Consider the following 22,869-nt stretch of genomic DNA (forward strand, 5'->3'; position numbering starts at 1 on the left):
ATACACCAAGGTTACTAGGGAAGTACCTCACACAAGTAACCTTGGTGTGTTTCGGTGTATATTCAGTAAATGTTCACATAGCCTCATCACATAACGTTCACAGAACTCTCTTCTCGATCTACTGTATAAAATCTGTCCATTACACAGTCCTCCACCACTCAGCTGCGGTCTAAGGCCCCGTACACACTCCGGTTGTACAACTGATGTACAACGTATTTGACACGATGGTGATACAACCTGATAGAGTTTGTCTGCTATTTTTTTTTTTACGGTTTCTCCCCAGCGCTTGAGTAATTATTTTGGTTGTATCACAACCGTTTATCTCTGTTGTATCACAACCGTTTAAACAAATGTGTTGCAAATCAGCTCACACTTGAGTGTGAACAGGGCCTTAGCCAGCACAGCTGCATTCCTAGCAGCACATTATTCCTCCACCACACTCTCTCATCAGCCACCCACTGCGCCACATACTCCACAGAGAACCTCCTGCTGGGAGCCGGCTTCAATTGAGATATCTCCCCATCCACACACACATCTTTATGCTAAGTCACATGCCTGCTATCAAAGCCCATGGACGTGTCGTTTTCCCTATTTTATTCTCTCCGTCCGAGCGAGTGTCTCCTTTCATTCATGTGTCCTCTGTGATTCATGCTGATGTGTTGGGGAGATGTCAGGGGACCATCACCCCTGACGATAGAGAAATAACCAGGCTGTTTAATGGATATTATCTGACAGCCGACAGCAGCCTGTCTGTCATACAGTTCATCACGTCGGACGTGAGACCGGTTCACTCAGAGCAGAAGATAATGCAACAAGACTAGACAGTGATGAGACGCGGTGGCTGTGTGTGGGTGGGTGACTTTCACTTCCTAACTGTGATAAACTGGACAAACACAACACTGAGCACTATTTTTGTTAATTTATCAACATGATATTTTCTATATGCCCATACGAGGCCCACACATCACTGCATAAAACATGAGGTCAAATGAATCCATAGATCAGCCTTTTTGCAAAGTGTCACAATTATAATCAAAATTATAGTATTTTGTGTTCTTATACATTTAGTAAAATATTGTGGCCAGCAGCTCAAATGCTGCCCAGTTACACAGAGAGAGAGAGAGAGAGAGAGAGAGAGAATGAATGAATGAATGAATGACTGGTCAACACACTGAGCTAGCCTCCACCGTGTGGTCTGAATGTTCCATTCACGGCCGCCACGCACGCTTACCATTAACTAAAGTGGGATGAATGGCCTGTCAAAATGAATCCTCCCTCCTATGCGTTTCCCAATTACCTCGCTGCCTAGGCCAGTCAGTTAGTTATCAGCAGACATGCCGCTATAGATTGTTGCCACACCAAAACATTTGCAAGTCAAATGCGGGGGACGCTCATAACTTATAATGAGAAACAACAAGCTTCCCAGGTGTTAATAAAAACGCAAACCCTCACATGAGAGGAAGTTGAGAGGGGAAGAGAGGAAGCAATGATGTCTGAGGGGTGAAGAGCAGAGTGTCTGCTGTGAACTGAGTGCACTACTAGTGGATGTATCCCCTGAAGATGCTGAAAGACTGAGATAGAGAAAGATCAATCCATTTCCCCCCGTCTTAGTACAACTGTTAAACTTTGAGTTCTTTTTTGTAATCATATACTGTGAGAAGTGAATATGTTTGGTGTGATATGGATTTGTTTGCAACAGGAGGAGAGAGTGGGAGAATGAGAGAGAAGAGAGAGAGACGAGAAGAATTTCCCCATAGTGTACTTGAGTGAGTTACTGGATAGGAAAATTCACAGTGACCGTAAATAGAATGAAACTCATAGAATCTTGATTCAATTTAATATTCTAATAGGATTATGAGTCCGTTACTGCAGATCAATTTGACCTTCTTCTAAGTGTTAACTTGGCTCAAAAAGCCCCAGGGAACAGTCTGTTTTCTTTCTATTGTTGCACTTGTTTCTCTCCTCCTTAGGGTTGAAGCATCCCAAACTGAAAGGGATTCACGTGTGTTTCTTCACCATGTATAGAGGAAAATAGGTCTAGTGGATCTCAGTGGAATTTGTGTGTGTACTGTACTTGTGTGTGTGTGTGTTTATCATTACTATGCAAAGGGGCAGTAGCACTATTGAGCTCTTCAATTGGGCTTCTTATTCAATATACCACACTGAAGGCTGGAGTGGGGGTTCATTATGCACATTGCTCCTGTGGATATTGCTGCTTTTTAAAAGGGGTTTTAAGGGGTTTTGGATTCTATAAAAGGATTTAAGTTTTATGCTGTTGTTCCCCTTGATGCAGGCACTTACTGTCAGTAACGCTAACTAAGAGTGCTAAATGATTAAAATGTAAGTGGTTAGCGAGAGAGTGAGAGAGAGAGAGAGAGAGAGAGAGAGAGGAGAGAGAGAGAGGGGAGAGAACCTGAATGGACTACTTTCGATGAACACAGAGCAAGCACAAGTACAATTCTATCTCTCCCTCTATTTCTCCTCTCTCCTTATAACCCAGTCTTTCTCCCCCTCTCTCTCTGCTCTTTTTCTCCGTTGCGCCTCTCGTTCCACTTATCTATCCCTCGGCTTTCTGCTTCTTGTCTCAGATTGTATTTTCTCCAGTATGAGTGGTACTTTAGAACGTTCCCATCGGTCTTCACCGCTGACCCCTCTTCACCGCTGACCCCTCTTCACCGCTGACCCCTCTCACACCATCAAGATCTGTTAGGATGAAATATTGATCTAGGGTGTCTCCTCTGCTCCCCAGAGCCACCTGGCTGCCTCACACTGTCCCCGACCTGCTCAGATGAAAATGTAACACCTTAACCCCTTAACCCCTGCCACACCCACCCCTTGCCTCAGAACAAAGCACATCTGAGCTCCATCAAATTGTCCTTATCTGTAGTACTGTCAAGCGTGACATGATATAAAAGCCCTAACACCTAAAAAAGTAACTTTGAACGTTATGAAACAACTCTTAAATAGGGGTTGAATACATTTAACTGCACCCCCCCCCCCCCCCCCCCCACACACACACATCTTATTTGAATGAATCCATCTACTACTAAAATATAATGTCTTCACAGGTCTTGAGCCAAACTCACCACAATAATAAGGTGTATACAGTCGAATATACATCACATTTAATCTCTGTACTGTAGGTCAAGTTGATGTGGTTCGATAGTGTTTTGCTAAATTCTTCCATAACCCGATTTCTAATCGATCAATCTATCAAACCTCTCTCTCTGGCAACACCCCACTGGGAATTATTCTCTCATGACCTTGTTCAATGAAATCTAAGATGAAACAATTTATCTTTGCATAATATTATACCATGAATATCAAACAAGAACAATATTCATAATAATGAAAGAAACACCTACATTGCATTTGAATTCCTCTTTTCCAAATCAATGCCCTGAAATGAGAAATGCATGGCTTACCTGCAAACACAGAGTATAATAATGGTGAACACTTTAATATCAATGAATTCAAGGGTTTTACACACATGCCTACACTGCTTGAAGCAGTGCCCGCCCTTGGCATACTGTAAGATACATAGGCGGTTGCCTAAGCAAGGGTTTTCCAAACTCGGTCCTGGGGCCCCCTCTGGGTGCACGCATTGGTTTTTGCCCTAGCACTACACATCCAATTCAAATAAATCAAAGCTTGATGGTGAGAGGGTTATTTGAATCAGCTATGTAGAGCTAGGGCAGAAACCAAAACGTGCACCCGGACGGGGCCCCAGGACCGAGTTTGGGAAACCCTTGCATAGGCGACTCTGGCCTAGGCCCCCGACCCCCTTACTGTTGAGGAAAACACCATTTCTAAGTTTAGTGGTGCATCAAGCAGTTTTCCTCTTCTTACCGACAGTCAAATCAAATCAAATGTTATTGGTCACATACACATGGTTAGCAGATGTTATTGGTCACATACACATGGTTAGCAGATGTTATTGGTCACATACACATGGTTAGCAGATGTTATTGGTGACATACACATGGTTAGCAGATGTTATTGGTCACATACACATGGTTAGCAGATGTTATTGGTCACATACACATGGTTAGCAGATGTTATTGGTGACATACACATGGTTAGCAGATGTTATTGGTCACATACACATGGTTAGCATATGTTATTGGTCACATACACATGGTTAGCAGATGTTATTGGTCACATACACATGGTTAGCAGATGTTATTGGTCACATACACATGGTTAGCAGATGTTAATGCGAGTGTGGCGAAATGCTTGTGCTTCTAGTTCCGACAGTGCAGCAATATCTAACAAGTAAAATCTAACAATTCCCGAAACAAAAACCTAAGTAATGAATGTAATAAGAATGTCTAAATATATGGCTGAGCAATGTCAGAGGGGCATAGGCCAAGATGAATAAGATAGTATAGAATACAGTCTCTACATACAAGATGAGTAATGCAAGATATGTAAACATTGTTAAAGTGGCTAGTGTTCCATTTATTAAAGTGGCCAATGATTTCAAGTCTGTATATAGGCAGCAGCCTCTCTGTGCTAGTGATGGCTGTTTAACAGTCTGATGGCCTTGAGACAGAAGCTGTTTTCAGTCTCTCGCTTCCAGCTTCGATGTACCTGTTCTGACCTCGCCTTTTGGATGATGGAGGGGTGAACATGCAGTGGCTTGGGTGGTTGTTGTCCTTGGTTATCTTTTTGGCCTTCCTGTGACATTGGGTGCTGTAGGTGTCCTGGAGGGCAGGTAGTTTGCCCCAGATGATGCGCTGTGCAGACCGAACCACCCTCTGGAGAGCCCTGCGTTTGTGGGCGGTGCAGTTTCCGTACCAGGCGGTGATACAGCCCGACAGGATCCTCTCAATTGTGCAACTGTAAAAGTTTGTGAAGGTTTTAGGCGACAAGCCAAATTTCTTCAGCCTCCTGAGGTTGAAGAGGCGTTGTTGTGCCTTCTTCACCACACTGTCTGTGTGGGTGGACCATTTCAGTGATATGTACTCAGAGGAACTAAAAACTGTTTCCTGAAGTCCACGATCATCTCCTTTGTTTTGTTGACGTTGAGTGAGGGGTTATTTTCCTGACATCACACTCCGAGAGTCCTCACCTCCTCTCTGTAAGCTGTCTCATCGTTGTTGGTAATCAAGCCCACTACTGTTGTGTCATCTGCAAACTTGATGATTGAGTTGGAGGCGTGCATGTCAACGCAGTCATGGGTGAACAGGGAGTACAGGAGGGGGCTGAGCATGCACCCTTGTGGGGCCCCAGTGTTGAGGATCAAGTGGAGATTGTTGTTTCCTACCTTCACCACCTGGGTCAGGAAGTCCAGGACCCAATTGCATAGGGCGGTGTTGAGACCCAGGGCCTCAAGCTTAATGATGAGCTTGGAGGGTACTATGGAATTGAATGCTGAGCTATAGTCAATGAACAGCATTCTTACATAGGTAGTGTGATGGCGATTGCATCGTCTGTGGACCTATTGGGGTGGTAAGCAAATTGAAGTGTGTCTAGGGTGACAGGTAAGGTGGAGGTGATATGATCCTTGACTAGTCTCTCAAAGCACTTCATGATGACAGAAGTGAGTGCTACGGGGCAATAGTCATTTAGTTCAGTTACCTTTGCATTATTGGGTACAGGAACAATGGTGGCCATCTTGAAGCATGTGGGGACAGCATACTGGGATAGGGATTGATTGAATATGTCCGTAAACACACCAGCCAGCTGGTCTGCGCATGCTCTGAGGACGTGGCTAGGGATGCCGTCTGGGCCGGCAGCCTTGCGGGGGTTAACACGTTTAATTGTCTTACTCACGTCGGCCATAGAGAAGGAGAGCCCAGAGTCCTTGGCACTGTGTTATCCTCAAAGCGGGCAAAGAACGTGTTTAGCTTCTCTGGCAGCAAGACTTCTGTCTCGGCGACGTGGCTGGTTTTCCTTTTGTGGTCCGTGGTTGTTTGTAAACCCTGCCACATGCGTCTTGTGTCTGAGCCGTTGAATTGTGACTCCACTTTGTCCCGATATTGACATTTTGCCTGTTTGATTGCCTTGTGGAGTGATCGTGTACTCTGTTTAGTATTCTGCCACATTCCCCGTCACCTTGCCATGGTTAAATGTGGTGGTTCGTGCCTTCAGTTTTATGCAGATGCTGTCATCTATCCATGGTTTCTGGTTAGGGTAGGTTTTAATAGTCACAGTGGGTATAACATCTCCTATACACTTCTTGATAAACTCAGTGACCGTTTCATTAGCCCATGTTAGCTAATATTTTTTAGGTTGGTAAGTTAGTCTACCCAGCTATCTAAACTTGTAGTAATCATGGCTGAATTACCAACTGGGCACGAAGGGCCTAGGGTGTCCAGAGGCACTGACTTCCAGGAGGCCTGTCATGCCAAATAGTGTCCCCCTGCCAAAGAGTGCCCCTGCTATTGTAGTATTCTGTTTGTATGTAGTTTGCATTTCAATGGCATCCCTCAAAGAGATTTTATTTTATCTTTCCAACCAGGCAAAGCACAATGAAGGCACTACTGATCTCGACAAGAGGCGCAAGAGGTATCTAGCTATAATTTACCCTGATCAATCAAATGGATAGGTATAAGCAATTATGAATTATAAACTTTATTACAACTGCACTTAACTAGGTGTCTTTGCTAGACAAACACATCCAGACAGACAGACAGACAGACATCTGGGCAAGTGAAATAACCTTTTGTTTATCAATCACATTCTATTATATCTGAAATTATTGTGAGTTCAATGAATGTCATATCAGAGAGCACACAGCGTATCAATTTGTGACTTTGTGCTAAAAGGTCAGTACCTGCCTAGCCTGCCAGAAGTTTGAGAAGGTGAAGACTGTGGCGCCAGAGTTGAAGCCTGTCATGACGCTAGCCCTTTCAGTGAATTGGCTAGCAGAGATGTGAACAACCCCCCTCTCCTGTTAGCAGTTTTACAACTTTACAACCACGTCCTAAATTCCATGCAGAGAATATTGTCTTCCTGACCATGCAATATGGGAGAGAGAGGGTCACAGTAGAACAAAGGAACTCTCCCGCCAAATTCTACTACATTTTAACAATATTCTTTTTTTGGAGAATGTGTATACGGTTGGTGGAGAAGCCAGCTACAACCCGGTCCGTTTTGTTTCATGTTTGTGACCTCATGAAAGAAAATACAGCCACATTACCCTAACTCTGTTTATACAGGTTCCTCAGTTACAATGCTTGCATCTAATTATTGTATAAAATGAATGAGTAAAGATGAAACTATTAGCGAAATGATGTAATGTGATGTTAACCTTTAAAATGAGAGAATTGGCCTTCCATATAAAGTAAACTAAAGTAAACATACAGTATAAACTAATTCAGTAGCCACACACAAGTGAATAGACATTGGTTGGAAATGATGAACAAACACATTTTCCACTATTGAATAAAAGCCTCCTTGACGAACTCTGAACTATTGATCACCTAAAAAAGAAGCACATACTAAACTAGCATATATTAGACTGCAGCTGAACATATGCACAAATCCAGTACGAGAACACTGACCGACGAGGAAGCATCTTCAGAGTGAGATGAACCTCTCAGACCACGTGAACCTCTCACATGATGAAACTGAAGATTCCTCAAAGGACGAGGGTGACATTGAATGGGCAAACCAGTGCCTCACATCACCAGCTCAACTATCGAAGCCAGCTTCACGTAAATACAATGCATTGCTTTTCCGAATGAGCGATCGTTAGTGACATATGTATTTATGTGGGAATAGCTTCCCAGGTCTGATAGAGACCCATGGTCCTTAGTCTTCTTTCCAAAAAACCCTTCTCTTCTCTCTGAATCTATTGTGTTATAACCAAACTGTTTTTTTTAGTCCAGTAGGGACGGTATTTACTGTATAATGTTATTATGTATTGTATATTCTGTAATTGTTTAATTAGTTCGTAAATAAATAATTGAGCCAATTTGTGTACGGATGACTCATAAGCAAAGGCTGAGGTTGTGCAGATAACCAAGAATTTTATGACGTTCAGATGAGACTGATATTTGGTAAAGAATAATTAATGACTAATTGACTGCTATTGATATAAAAGATCTTCAGATCTTTAGGAGAGGATTCGGGAGATAGCCACTCTATATAAACTAATGCTTCTGTGGTGCCCCAGGTTATTAATGGTTTAATTGTTGCATGGTTTAATTCAATCACATAATCAATTACACGTTAGGTAATCAATTTGAAAATAGCATGTCATCTCATTAAAGAAGTCAGAGACACGACAAGCCCATCAAAGTTGTTTCACCATGATCAGTAAGTGTAACAATACCATTTTTGCCTTGATAAGTTGTTTTGTAATGCTTGCTTGCTTTAATAATTATAGAGTGTGTGTGTGTGTGTGTGTGTGTGTGTGTGTGTGTGTGTGTGTGTGTGTGTGTGTGTGTGTTAGTATTCTTACAAATATGAACATCTGCATACTGCATGACACAGATACAGGTAAGAATAAAATGACCTCTCTAACACTTTAAATGTTAGGGGTGGACCTCATCGGACCCTTCACAAAATCCAGGAATGGCAACAGCTGTTGTCTGACAGCGACCGATCACTTCACCAAGTGGGTGGAAGCAATATTCATTAAGGTCAGTAACGGGAGAGAATGTGCTTTACTCCAAATTCCCTCCTGTAACCTATTAAAAGGGGTGCTTGGAACCAAAAATAGATTTTAGTTTTGTATGATACCAATCAAGAACGAGACTGGCGAGGCCACCTCAAGGTGATGATGGACATCTTCAACACCCACAGTTCTCCTGTGGGTGTTGAGGCCATCTTGAGTGAAACAAGGTACAGATGTTATTGGTTATGTTCTGTTTTTTTATTGACATTTTATGGTACATAAGACATATTTCAATATCTCACATTGTCAATAGATATCCCTTTCCTACCCCCTTCTCCAGGTTTTGGATGAATGGACCAAACAGACCCTCAAGACTGCCATGGGCAAATCCCTTGACGGTACAAGGAATGGTGGGAGGACAACCTGAAGGTAATTCTCTTTGCACACAACAGCAGCGTCCAGGCTTCCACAGAGTACTCGCCGATCGCCTGATGTATGGACGGGAGCGGCAGCTGTTGACTGAGGTAAACAATGCAATAGTACTGTATGTACAATTATTGCATATAATGTAGTCTTTAAAATTTGTGATTGTCTATTGCTATTTTTGTATAATGTACTTTCAGATCACTGAAAATACACCTGATGTGGTGGAAGTTGTCAACCAGATCAGAACGCTTTCGATCTGAGAAGGATGTGTAGGCAAATGACTAGGTTCGGAAGAAGGACGAAAGGAAGACGAGACCTGGGAAACCTCACTGCTCTTTCGCTCCTAGCTGGGGTCACCATCTGTTAAGGTGAATATAAAAATCTCAGATAATAACTATTTGCATTTGCACACAAAATAACCTGATGCAGATTTTTTATCTTTGTCTTCCTAGAATTACCTCGGTGGAAGCCAACAATCTTCTCCAGTTGGAGTGGTTGGACGGTCGACCACTGAAAGCCCTGACGCCCTACACTTTGGTGAAGCCCATGAGACAAAGTCTGTTAAGCTTTGGTTGACATTTGAGAAAGCTTATAAAAAATGTACCTCCTTAATTTACCTCTCCAAATGACTATAGAACTATCGATTATCGATACTCAGGAGGTATCTCACCCAACAGAGCCATTGAGTTTGTATCAGTCTGATTCTCTGTGCTCTGAGTCGGAGGGGGACCAGCTTGAGGGGGACCAGCTTGAAGTAGGTTATACCTTCAAAAACTGTTTAAAATTACATTTCTGCCATTTATAACACTGCACTCATCCATCACATTAAATGTAACCTGTGTGTTTGCTTGTTTATGTTTGTCTCCTACCCTGTTCCCTTTACTCTGCTCCTGTTCTCCAGGACCTAGCGGTTCCGCCTAACACCCAAACGTGGATCCACCTGATGTCCTCCCTTACCAACCACCCTCCAACTTTTCATTACATCTACGGCTACTGTTGTTGTCATTATCTGTTCAGAAAGTTTTCTTGCTTCATCACACTGGGCACATAATACACTAGCACTGCAAACACAGAATAAAGAGAGCAGCAGTGCCTTGGACTTTGAAGTCCCCCTCCCGAGACTGGCTGCCTGATGAGAACAAGTGACAGGTAGAACCTCCCATCCACACAGCACCCACCTCCTCTCTATTCCACACAGCACCCACCTCCTCTCTATTCCACACAGCACCCACCCCTTCTCTATTCCACACAGCACCCACCCCCTCTCTATTCCACACAGCACCCACCCCCTCTCTATTCCACACAGCACCCACCCCCTCTCTATTCCACACAGCACCCACCCCCTCTCTATTCCACACAGCACCCACCCCCTCTCTATTCCACACAGCACCCACCCCCTCTCTATTCCACACAGCACCCACCTCCTCTCTATTCCACACAGCACCCACCCCCTCTCTATTCCACACAGCACCCACCCCCTCTCTATTCCACACAGCACCCACCCCCTCTCTATTCCACACAGCACCCACCCCCTCTCTATTCCACACAGCACCCACCCCCTCTCTATTCCACACAGCACCCACCTCCTCTCTATTCCACACAGCACCCACCTCCTCTCTATTCCACACAGCACCCACCTCCTCTATATTCCACACAGCACCCACCCCCTCTCTATTCCACACAGCACCCACCCCCTCTCTATTCCACACAGCACCCACCCCCTCTCTATTCCACACAGCACCCACCCCCTCTCTATTCCACACAGCACCCACCCCCTCTCTATTCCACACAGCACCCACCCCCTCTCTATTCCACACACCAGAATTCAGTATTTCAGCCTATGACTGCCACGTGGGTGTTCCAAGACAACTGGTGAAAATAAACGAATGACACAACTGTACCAAAAAAAGATCAGAGTTTATATATTTAAATCTTAAAATATTGGTTTTCACAGCTGTTTCACAAGGTGTTTGTTGTTGTACATTTTAAGGTATCCCTTGATGGCATTTGTTAGTTCAACATTATTCATTGTTGTATCCTAGGACCTACAATAGGTACACATATATTCAACCACAAGGGTGTACTAATGAACTATGCGAGATAGATATATTTTTTTATCATAATAGAAGAATACTGAAATAATATTAACGTAGCAATGTTTAAGACATGGATTTCAATTAGCTTCAAAATGGCACAAATTTCTTTCCACCCCATGGCAAAATATATGGAATTGCAGGAAATTATCTGTAAAACTGCACATTTTTCTCTCCGCCTCATGGCAAAATGTGTAGAATTGCAGGAAATGAACTTTAAAACTAAATCTAATTGTAAAACTACTTTTGCCCACGAGGTGGAGGGGCCTCCCAACAGATTCTCGCCTATGGCCCCCAAAAGGTTAGGGCCGGCACTGGCTTGAAGTGATATGGTCATTTTTTTTTATGTGAATGCAATGAATTATATCTTTGGAAGTTTGTAATACTACTGAGCTCTAGATATTGTAGTTTGTGTACAAATCAGAGGATGTTTCAGAGTCTCAGGGGGATAACCGTGGAGGAAGACATAAATACACATCATAAACTTTTCACATAACAGCGGAAGGGAAGTATAAATGTTCACAGAATCCCAGCTCGAAGTAGGGTGTGGCAAAAGACCACAAAACATCTCCTACGATAGGCACGTTCAGCCCTCTAGCCGCCCTAGGCTAACAATCTAAACGATGATGTAGTCTTGAAAGATTGTCAGTCTCGTAAATGCACTGGGTTAATCTTGTCTCGGTGAGAAAAATATTTCCTCTGCTAAATCTTTCCCGGGGACCGTACATGGCACGTGTGCTTAACATTAGGGAACAATCAGTGTTGCAGGTGCAAACTGCTTGCGTGACTCCCCAGCTGTTTCTGGTTTAGCAGTGAAACCTGGTACCGTGCAGACCTGAACCTCACGCACACATCCCCACAATGGACAGATGCCTCTACCTGGGGTGTGAGAAAGAGCAGTTGGGTAATACACAGAATGAACAGTTTAAGATTGATATATTGTCACCTTTTATTATTCATCGTGGCCCACTTTAAGAGCAACTAATAATGCAACAGAATCACGTTTCCTTCTTATGAAAGACTTTGAACTCGAGGGTTCATTGGTTGAGCCACTATAAATCAACCTGTGTATCATAGACTATGGGGCTACATAGACCCTTGAATGCACTGTAACACATACAGTACAGTATGATTTCTTGTCAACTTTTTCACACAACATTTTACAACGTACATAATTGTCCTATCTAAATCCATTTTGTGAATATTCTACTTTGGAGAGGGCTCACTGCAAATCTTGAGACGAGAGAAAGCACTACAAAATAAGTGAACGAGTATTGACAATACTTTGCCAAGGCAAGCTGCTGGCACAGAGCATCCCCATAAAGAATTGGCTTTAGCTCCACAGTTTATCTCTGCATTCCTACTGAGAGAGCTCTGCTGGCCGCTACCCAGGGGAGTGAAATGTTATCATGGGAGAAACCGTCAAGAAAGCGCTCGCCACATAAAGCTACTGTTAGGGGCAGAGGTTAAAAAGCACCGGGTGCTAACTGATAGCAACCATTGCAATAACCATATAGTCTGTATTGCGCGTTTACATCAGGTGGCATTTGCAAGGGCGCACCACCAGGGTGGTCCTTATCCCCACTGTGTTCTCCTCTTTGGTGGTTCAGCTGCTATCCTTATGGGAATACAATTTACAGAATCCATTAGCTGTTGCGAGACTTGCGTAAATCAAATAAAAATCCGCAAATAGTCTCCGCCCTTTGTTCTTTTTTCAAATCACGCAGCGCTCCTCCGCTATCATTTATCATCCAAAGCAAAAACAGATAAAGCCGTATGCTTATACGCAAGTGCATTTGAAACCTACATTTCCATTACTGGTATTGATAGAATAATTGACTTTTAGAGGGGGGGAGGGGGATTGAAATGGGTTGTGATGCTTGAGGGACTCCGGGCTGAAACCCATGTGTCATTCTCAGTCCGGGACTACAAAGCAATTTTCCAGCCTGCAGATCGGTAAGAAGGAATCAATATCTCACAATCCTGATTACTCTACAGAGGAAATAGAGTTTGTATTGTTTCTTCAAAACAAATGTAGGCCCCTGGCAAGATAAATGGTATTTTCAGCGGTGAAGAAAGCCCCCTTAACTGGAAACTACTTTTCCCATTCACTCCTTTCATTACACCCCCAAACCAACACCTGTCTGTGCTGAGTGTTGAGCTCTCATTCTTTTTATTTGGTTTGTTTCTGTTCTTTCACTCTGGCCAGCTCAATATCACTACTGCAGAGTTGCTGTAATCTAAAGTTCTACACCTATTTCACAGTTGGTTTCACCTTAGCCGTGAACGGCCTTCCTGCTCTGTTGTTTCTTCGGCTACAAAAACTTTCTTTCTCCCCCTGACAAATAAACCGAATGTTTTCTAGGAAATGTGAAGAGGAGATTCTACAAACCAATTCTTTCTAACATAAAATACTGCAGCACAATGCCCAGAATTGAATATGCAAAGGAAATTAGCGGGGTGTTGCGCAGCTTCTATACAGCAAATGAGTCAAAAAACGTGTATTATGTCATATATTATATATACACGGTCATATTACACAACGACACATTTCTATTCTATGAGAAGTAGCACAGCCCAGGAAGAAGGAATAGCAACCAAGGGGGAGTATAACAAAACATTGAGAAAAGATTCCTGCTATCCCTTCTGGGGAAACGTATCCTGTTTATGTGAGTCACATACTGTATTACAGAACAACATTGACTGAGAGCTGCAAGGAGACTTGGAATCTATCTCATCAGATGCAGATGCAGGTGTGGTGAAAGAAGGCGGGAAACGTGTCTGCTGAATATCACGCCAGAACTCTGACACTTTATTACACCGGAGTAGATTAACGGAAAACTGCAGTCATCTTCGTAGTCTATATGATTATTTTGCATTTTGCGAATCAGAGTGCATAAATGTTTATTGTGCTCTAGAGGCGCATAAGCAAAACTGACATTATATCTGATAAAACTGCCACCTTTCCAATAGCTGATGATGGTAAGTAGCTTTAGCTAAACCTTGTGTAGTACATTTAATAACATCTAATACCTCTCTATCTCCACTGGAAAACATTGCATGATTACCACACATGTTATTGACCCACTTCATCAATCATTTGATTGAATTGATCCCTTCTTTCTGATGAAGGGCATTGACGGTCGAAACGTCACGATTCTAACTCAAATTAAATCAATAAAGCATTGAGTTTTCAATTGTGAGTTAGAGTCTCGCCTCTTCCTTCAAAACATTGACTTGATCCCACTCGCAACAATGCTGTGAAACGTCTTCACACACAACTAACCATGGATCATTTCAAATGGACACACACATAAAAAAACGCTCCATCCCACATGCAAGAAACAGACATCACCACTTTGTTATGTCCCTGAAACCAAACCAATACAAAAGCTATGCAAGTGTAAGCAGCACAACCAAACATGGAACAATAACTTGTGCATAAACACTTTTATAGCGCTGTTGATCGTGCCAACGCTAGCTTTTACAATCACCCTACATTAATTCTGCCAGTGATTAAACGTCAAGGGCACAGAGAAAGAAGAGAGAGAGAGAGAGTGAGCGAGAGAGAGAGAGTGTGAGATAGAGAGAGAAATGGAGAGTGTATGGGAGAGGTGATTACCCCATGTTAATCCAGTATCAGCTTTCCGTGATTTGGAGGCTTCCCAGTACATTACTCATTACATGCTGAAAGGTCTGTTTAATGCAGATTAGAGGGTGAGAAGAGGAACGGAGGCAAAACTTGAACTTTCTCACGAAATCCATTCCTGATACTATCTGGCTTTCAACTGGACTATCCAAGCCTTGTTCCGTGATGATGTCCCCACTTGTCTCCTGTGTTTTCCTACAGCTGTGCTCCATATTTCTGGTTCTCTTTCAAGCAGACTTTAAATTGAGCTATCCCCCGTAATTCAAAGGCAAAAAGCTCAAGCCGTAGACTTTTATCTGTCACATATTTTCCACTAGTCATCATTTTGTGATGATTTTGCTAAATTCAAACCTGATGAGGCCACATGCAGTATTTGCCTATACTTTATATCTGCATACAAAGAAAACAGTGCAAGAGAATACAGTCAACTTCTACAATAAGTGCACATTAGATATGTGTGAAGTCTGTTCACATGCAATGTATTTAACGAGCCCCAATCCCAATATATTCTTTTAAATTACCCTGGTTGACTGCCTGCTCTGGTTTAGTGCACACATTTACGACTGTCCTATATCACTGTTTACATCAGCATCTGAAATGATTGGAAATGTATGGTCAAATGTTTGAAAGAGGCTCACACTTCAAAAGACAAATCACATGCCCTCTAACATGAATGTCATCATACTAAATCTAAACCATTGCACCAACGATATCAGATACCATACTTTATGACCTTAGCCAGACCTAACCAGGATCGTAATGCCCAATGACCTGAGCTGATCCTTATCACATGACCCTGGGCTTACCATGCTGAAGCTGGGGAAGAGGCTGACTGCTGAGGCCGTATCCAGGGGAAACGGGAGCTGGAACTGCTTCATGCCCAGAGACTGCTGGATGGTGGGTAGAGCAGGACGTATCAGCGTCGGCAGGAGGCCATTTTGACATGCATTACCTGTAGAGGAGAAGAAAGAGAATGGGCAGTGTTCAAGGGTCTGTGCTGTGGTGGTTCTCAGTTAAACAAGAGTATGATATTATGAGCAAAATGTACAATGTCTCATAGACAAAACCACCAAAAAAGTAAGATTCAAATGAGATGAAATATGAGAGCACTTGTATCTGGGGGGCTCCCAACTGTATTTGGGAGGCTCCCGAGTGGCACAGCGGTCTCAGGCACTGCATCTCAGTGCAAGAGGCATCACTACAGTCCCTGGTTTGAATCCAGGGTGTATCACATCTGGCCGTGATTGGGAGGCCCATAGGGTGGTGCACAATTGGCCCAGCGTCGTCCGGGGTAGGCCGTCATTGTAAATAAGAATTTGTTCTTAACTGCCTTGCCTAGTTAAATAAAACATTTTAAAAATGTGATATTGGTCTGCCTTCTCTAACTATGATGACCTCTCTTCTAATGAAAACAAGGCCTCTGGACTGAGTCTGAACAAGTTATAGATAAACCGAGACAATTCAGACATAGCCGACAGAGACAAATCCTGTATGATGTTAAATTGGATCATGGGAATGCCATGTCAGCCTTATCCAGTTGCATTTGACTCTTTAACAATCCTTCTCGTCAGCACTGTTTAAAGCTGCAATCAATATATGGAACTTTTTGGGTGACCCGACCAAATTCACATTGAAATAAATGTAAGTTATAAATCTGTCATTCTTATTGAAACCAAGTCTAAGAAGAGGCAGATATGTATTTTTGGTTATGGAAAATATATTTCACAACGGTTTAGATGGTACAATGATTCTCTACACTCTGGTTGCTTGTTTTGTCAGAGAAACTGAAATTAGGCGAACTATTCGAATTTCAGCAACCAGGAAAGGGCGAAGCGATTTCTGCATAGTGCATCTTTAAGAGAGAAATGTCTTAATGCTGAAACCATCCTCTTAGTCACAAATATGAAACGAGTGCACCAGACCAGACAGATCAATAACCAAGAAGATACAATAACAAGGGGTGCAAAACAGTCTGAAAAAAAACAACAAATTAAATACGTTCATTGTCATCTACATGAGAGAAGCCAGAGCGGGTTTTATAAGCCATGAATTACAACCAGCAGAGCCTTTCTTCAACACCGGGGGATTAGAAAGCAGCTTTCCAAAACATTAGGAACTAAAGAAAGCCATTCCGTACCCATTAATTAGAACCAGGGATGACTTTTACCACAGCACATTTAACAACATGACGAACTCAGAGCCAGCACGACTAAAAGCGCAGATACCATATCAAAACACCGGCTTGAGACAAATAAAAAACTATGTTTGCCACATCAAGTCCCCAGGCGATGGTAAGGGTGAATAAAAAGAAACAGTTGTAAAAAAGAAAGAGGGAGAGAGAGGGAGGGAAACCACAAGTCTTTTTTTCCCCCTCTGCTCGGAGGAGCACTGCCATCTGTTGGAAAGCAGCAAATGCCGATGGTCATGTGGAGACACGTCCCAGTTCTCCTCTAACAAAGCATGTCCTTCTGCAGCCATCATCCCTGCAGGATCCTCCACTGACATGTTGCCTGACGTCACCCTGGAAACACGTTGCCGACAAGCCAGATTGCCGACCAGAAATGCAACGTGCAGTCAAAACAGCCTATTCAAACATCCAGAACTGTACTCTGGTTGAGGAGTGAGGAGTGAGCTACAGTATCCATTGTGGTGTTTCAAATATAAACGTGTCCATAGAAAAAAAGGAAAGAATGGATCTGGTTGTGATGGAATTGTTATACAGTAAATTACAAGAGGCACATAGGAGTCCAGCCTCTCAGCTCTACTGAATGACAAAAAGCGAACAAATTACATCGGTCAATATTTTAGCCAATCTTTTAGTCTCCCCTAACAGAGTGCAGTAACTCAAAAAACAATTTCCCCATTTCAGGATGGAGTACTGAGGCAAGACACTTTAACCTCATGCGTTCATTTTCACTTCCTCCGTTCCGAAGGATAACAAAGCAACACTGATCTCCCAACATGCACAAACACACAAGGAGACATTCCATCTTTTAACATTGCCTCATGTAAGGCTAGTGTTTCAACTCCCTGACCTGAACGTTATATTAGCGCATGGCTCATTGTAGTATTAAGAGTAGAGCTTGTAGACTTGAGTAAGTCCTGTCTCTAGGTATGAGACTCTCTAGCTGTGTATAATACACTCTTAGAAAAAAAGGGTTCTTCAGCTGTCCCCATAGGAGAACCCTTTTGGGTTCCAGGTCGAAAGAACCCTCTCTGAAAACGGTCCTATATTGAACCCCAAAATAGGTTCTACCTGGAACCAAAGGGTTCTCCTATGGGAAGTGTGCAAGTGTGTTTTCATGTGGTGTGTTTTGAAACACGTGTAAAATAGATATGTGTGCTGCTCGTAAACACATGTAAACGTGTCCTCGTAAGTTTGTTTAATGTGTATCTGTCAATGTCGTGTGCGTCACACGTCTTTTCATGCATGTCTGTGCGTGTGGGCGCCTTGCTTATCGGCCCTCTTAAAAATGTCTTTATCTGGGACTAAAACCCTGCGGCAGTGTGTCGAGCGAGAGTAAAGATGTCTGAAGGACACAGACTAACGTGAATAATTAATCGTCTTCCACTGCTCTCTCCCACCTCCGCCTCTCCTGGTCTTGATCCCGACTGCTCTCCGATAAGATCTGTCCAAAGGGCCGAGATTCCACATAGCCGGAAAACTGCTGTCATGGAATATAGAATCTACGATGCAACGGTCTACTATTTCACAGAGCAAATATAAATCCAATTGTTGGGAAAGATGAGGTCAAGTGCGTGTCAAAAACATTAATGTCCTGATGATGTCTATTCAGATGTGTTTCACGGCATTGTGTTCTTAGGGGCTGTCTGATTGTATTCCATGACCATAATTACACTTAGGATCAATCACTGTAATTAAGATGCAGAGGTTACAGTGGTTTCACCCCATTTACAAAAACAACAAACATGTAGAAACATTCAAATCTCTTATTAATCCATAACATTTGAAGATTGGTCAATTAGAAACAGATTTACACCAATGTACCCCTAGGCTACATGTTTGTATCCATTTCACTAAGCGCTCCGCTGCATTGCTAACGGTTAGCATTTAGCTCCGGGCTCAGACTAGAATAGCCTGGCTAATACTAGAACCCCACCCTCTCAGCGTAACCCGCTCTGTTGTCATGACTTTCGCGGTGTAACCTCTAATAAACACAGCTGTCTCGGAGTTTGATCCAACAATCACTTCCACTGTGCTCTGTAATCTGAGGTTAACCAAAGAGATGTTTACGTGCTCTTAAACTCCAACCGCCAGGCCAGATACACCAGATACGTGCTCTGGGCCTCCAACTCAACACTAATCCCTTTTATGATTACAGCTCACACTAGGAGACATTACTCCTGCTGAGTTACTGTCTTTTCATTGGCCTTCTTCATCCATTTGGTTCATGAAGAGGGTTATTTGCATAGGGGGCACATGGGGAATTCTCACCCTTGATTTTTGTTTCTTTTTTCATCAGAAATTCTAAGGGTTCAAATTCGTAGGGATTTGTAGAAGTATTATGTGACAGGAGAATTTATATCATTCAAAATGCATAGTCAAACGTTTTCAACCAAAAACATCTTTGAGGAAAACCACAAACTTGGATTTTTATTCTAAAAGTATTCTATCACTGACACAACAGCTAATTTAGCTGTGTTTATAGTCTAACATATTATGCAAACTATATTAATATATTCATCCACAAATGCTTAAGCTTAAGCAACGCACGTTCTCCACAACCAAAACCTAACAAGCTTCCTTCCTCCCTTTTCCTCCATTATGCAATGACGACATTAGGCATTAGTACAAGAATAAAATAATTCCAGACATAATATACTTTTGATTATTTTATTCACAATGCACTTCTTTTTCATTTGACAAAAGTGATAAAACCTGCATTTCACCACCCTATCGTCACTAGGGCTACCTCTGTCTCCAGGGTGGCCTGTGTGTTGACTAAAGCTGATGAGTCACGAGGCTGAGCTGGCACCAAGGAGGTGACTCCACAGACCAAGGACACCAGACCGTCCCCACTACATCAACACTCCTTGCCCTTCAATCTACACAGAGGGCTCATGTCAACAGTATGCATATCAGTACAGGAGAGATTGACTGCATCAATTCTTGTTTCTGTGAGAAATATTATTGTGTAGAAAATTCCAAATGGTCCGTAGAATCAACTTATGTAAAGCTCTGAGAGACATACTTACCCCAGCAGACATGCCACCAGGGGTCTCTTTACAGTCCCCAAATCCAGAATGAATTCAAGGAAACACAGAATTATATAGAGCCATGATCATATAGAGCCAAGAACTCCCTTCTATCAAATTATTCAAGCAAAGAAATAAAACAACACGCACAGCACTTAGGCTTTGAGGCATATGTATATGTACGGATGTGTGTGTAACTGTCAGTAATGTGTGTAACTGTCAGTAATGTGTGTAACTGTCAGTAATGTGTGTAACTGTCAGTAATGTGTGTAACTGTCAGTAATGTGTGTAACTGTCAGTAATGTGTGTACTATTCTTCTTATGCTCTCTGTGTCGTTCAGTCTTTGAGCTGTTCTTTTCTACTGATATTCTGTATTATGTCATGTTTTATGTTTTGTGTGGACCCCAGGAAGAGTAGCTGCTGCTTCAGCGACAGCTAATGGGGATCCGAATAAGATACAACAAAAAATAGTCCTGTGGATGAACACCTGCCAGACAACCAGCAGTCACACGTCTCTGAGAGCTAATACATCACACCTGACACACATCCTAGATCATAACCTCTTTCCTAAAGGACACATTAGCAGTCTGCTCACAATGTCACCTGGCTCCAAAACAAAAACTCTCTGTAACACTTTACTTAAAGCCCGCAGGTGTAATGCATTGTAATGCAGTTACAATGCATTATAAGTCTTGTCATCAGCATGATGTATAATGAACCCCTTATGATGTCAGAATCTCACTCCATAAGGTTGCTGTGTAATTTGAGATCATTTTAATCCCACAAAAAAAGACAGTGCCCTTTTATGAAGCCTTGCTGCGGCAAGAATCAATGCAATTATTCTTCTAACGTGAGAATGTAAGCCAGCGATGTGAAGAGCACTTGAAAGGAAAGCACTCCTGCTCTAAGTCTGCCTAAGCCTCTCATCAAACACAAATCTAATGGAAGAAGTCTAATTCTTTCATTTCTCAAACTATTCTAGACAGCATATCAAGTGGCTCTCAAAGCCGACAATGAGATAGCTTTGTCCTTCTTTGAATTCCTTCGCTATAAACACATCAGCGAGAGTCTATAAAACATGTGAGATGAAATGCAAACCTTGGACTTTCAACCCCACACATGGATCTAGTCTGGCAGGATGGATAATGGCTAGGGGGAGTAGACACGGTGCCTAGGGCTTATCCAACCGTGTCAAATCTAGTAAGTGTGGAACTTCACACTTTCCTTCCTTTTACGTTAACCAAATCATCCGCTCCATCTCTGAAGATGATGTATGTACTGCTAATGCCACACAAACACATGCACAGGACACAAACTCACCGAAAAACATGCTGCTCTCCATGACTCCTTAGACATAGGGGTCTGTATGTCCTCTCGGATGCCCTGCCAGGTTGTGTGTGTGTGTGTCCATGGGCAGCAGCCTGGGCATGTCTCACACACTCTTTATGTGTGTTTGTGTGAGTGTGTGTGTGTGGAGCTCTGTAGTCCGTCTCTCTGTCTGTGTGTCGTGTCTGCAGCCGTTACCGTGCAAAGCCGGCACCCTCCTCTCACAGTGGTCTGTGTCCCCCTCCTTCGTCTCTCTCGCTCTCTCTTTCTCTCCACACACTGCTCTCTCTCTCGTCTTGCTGGTTCTGCCGGTCTCTCCTCCCCTCTTTTCTCCTCCCGTCCTCCTGTACAATCTCCTCTCTACTCTACTTGAGCGCTGGCCCCTCTGCGTGCTTCTCTCCTCTCCAAGGTGTCTATCTACATTTTCCAGCTACAGCCTCTCTCTCTCTCTCTCTCTCTCTCTCTCTCTCTCTCGCTCTCTCTCTCTCTGGGTTTCTTCTCTGTCCGTCTCTTCTTTGTGTAAAACTCTCCCTGTTGCCTCTCTCACACTTTCTATATATCTTTCCCTCTTTCTCTCCTTTTAATATCTTTCTTTCTTTACTTCTTTCTTTAACTACCTATCTTCCTCTGTTCTCTGTTCTCTCTTCCTCTGTCTGTTTCCTTACTCTCTCTCTCTCTCTCTCTCTCTCTGTCTCTCTCTCTCTCTCTCTCTGTAATCTGACTCCTGGAGCTGGGCTGATATCAGTGCTGTTGGTGTGAGCTCCACTGCTCTTCTCCGTCTCTTCCTGGTGGCTCCTCAGGCACAACACAACACAGAACAGCACCATGCACAAGGGACAGCCACACAGAGACGGCTGGTCGCTGTTACCCACAAATACCAACTAGGTTTTGTGATGCACAACTAGGGTTCGCCTGTATATATATATGTGTGCGTCAGCATCCTTCCCACTTAACCTCCACCGCCCTTGGCTTTGTTTTCACACAATCACTTTGATTGGTTCACTGTAATGCCTCTGAAGGTCAGACAGCAGCATTGACCGCTCCAAAGTCTGGCCACCGCTATCGACTACAAATGAGACAGTCCTGATCAGAGTGATGTCTGTCCACACACACCCCGAGATAGCCAGCCCAGCCATTAGTGACATCATAACTGTCTCCTCAAGACCCAAAAAGAAATCAATGTTCTCAAGTGTTGCGATTTCTCTCCTCCTATCCCCTCAGGCTCCGCTATGGCGGCCATCTCGCGTCGCACAGATGTTTTCAATTAATCCTGAATTCCCATTCTGTCTCGCCCAACCCCCGAGCCCACTTCCAGTAAATATGTTTATTCCATATCTGAAACGGCAGCCTCTCCTTCTCTCCCTCCTCTCTTGGTCATTCTCTCTCTCTCTCTCTCTTTCACTGGCAGTGGCTGTGGTGGCTGGGCGAATGTATTTTTTAACCTCGACTCGCAGGTGTCAGTGATGGTGCATTATTTGTCACCATGAATAGCGCTTAGAGCAGCGACGCAGCCCGAGGAGCACCAGTGCACCACGTGCAAGTGCAGCCCGGGCTACTTCATTAATCTGGCTGTCACTTCCATGACGCT

General features: G+C 43.2%; 1 protein-coding gene across 2 annotated transcripts in view; it reads right to left on the reverse strand.

The window, feature by feature from the left end:
• The window catches only part of LOC110488012 (zinc finger protein 385D), a 40,916-nt gene extending 18,780 nt beyond the window's left edge, over positions 1-22,136 (reverse strand). Inside the window, exons 1-2 of one of the 2 annotated variants that reach the window (XM_021559966.3) lie at positions 21,276-22,136; positions 15,544-15,689 (exon numbers count right to left, since the gene is read on the reverse strand). In XM_021559966.3, coding sequence (XP_021415641.3) covers positions 15,544-15,689; positions 21,276-21,297 — 168 coding nt within the window. In that variant the 5' untranslated portion in view covers positions 21,298-22,136. The remainder of the gene's footprint in view (positions 1-15,543; positions 15,690-21,275) is intronic. The other variant, XM_036946595.2, reaches the window with a different exon arrangement.
• Between the last annotated feature and the right edge of the window lie 733 nt (positions 22,137-22,869).

This window comes from Oncorhynchus mykiss, chromosome 2 (assembly GCF_057628025.1).
Source record: "Oncorhynchus mykiss isolate SJ-2025 chromosome 2, ASM5762802v1, whole genome shotgun sequence".
Classification (NCBI taxonomy): Eukaryota; Metazoa; Chordata; class Actinopteri; order Salmoniformes; family Salmonidae; genus Oncorhynchus; species Oncorhynchus mykiss.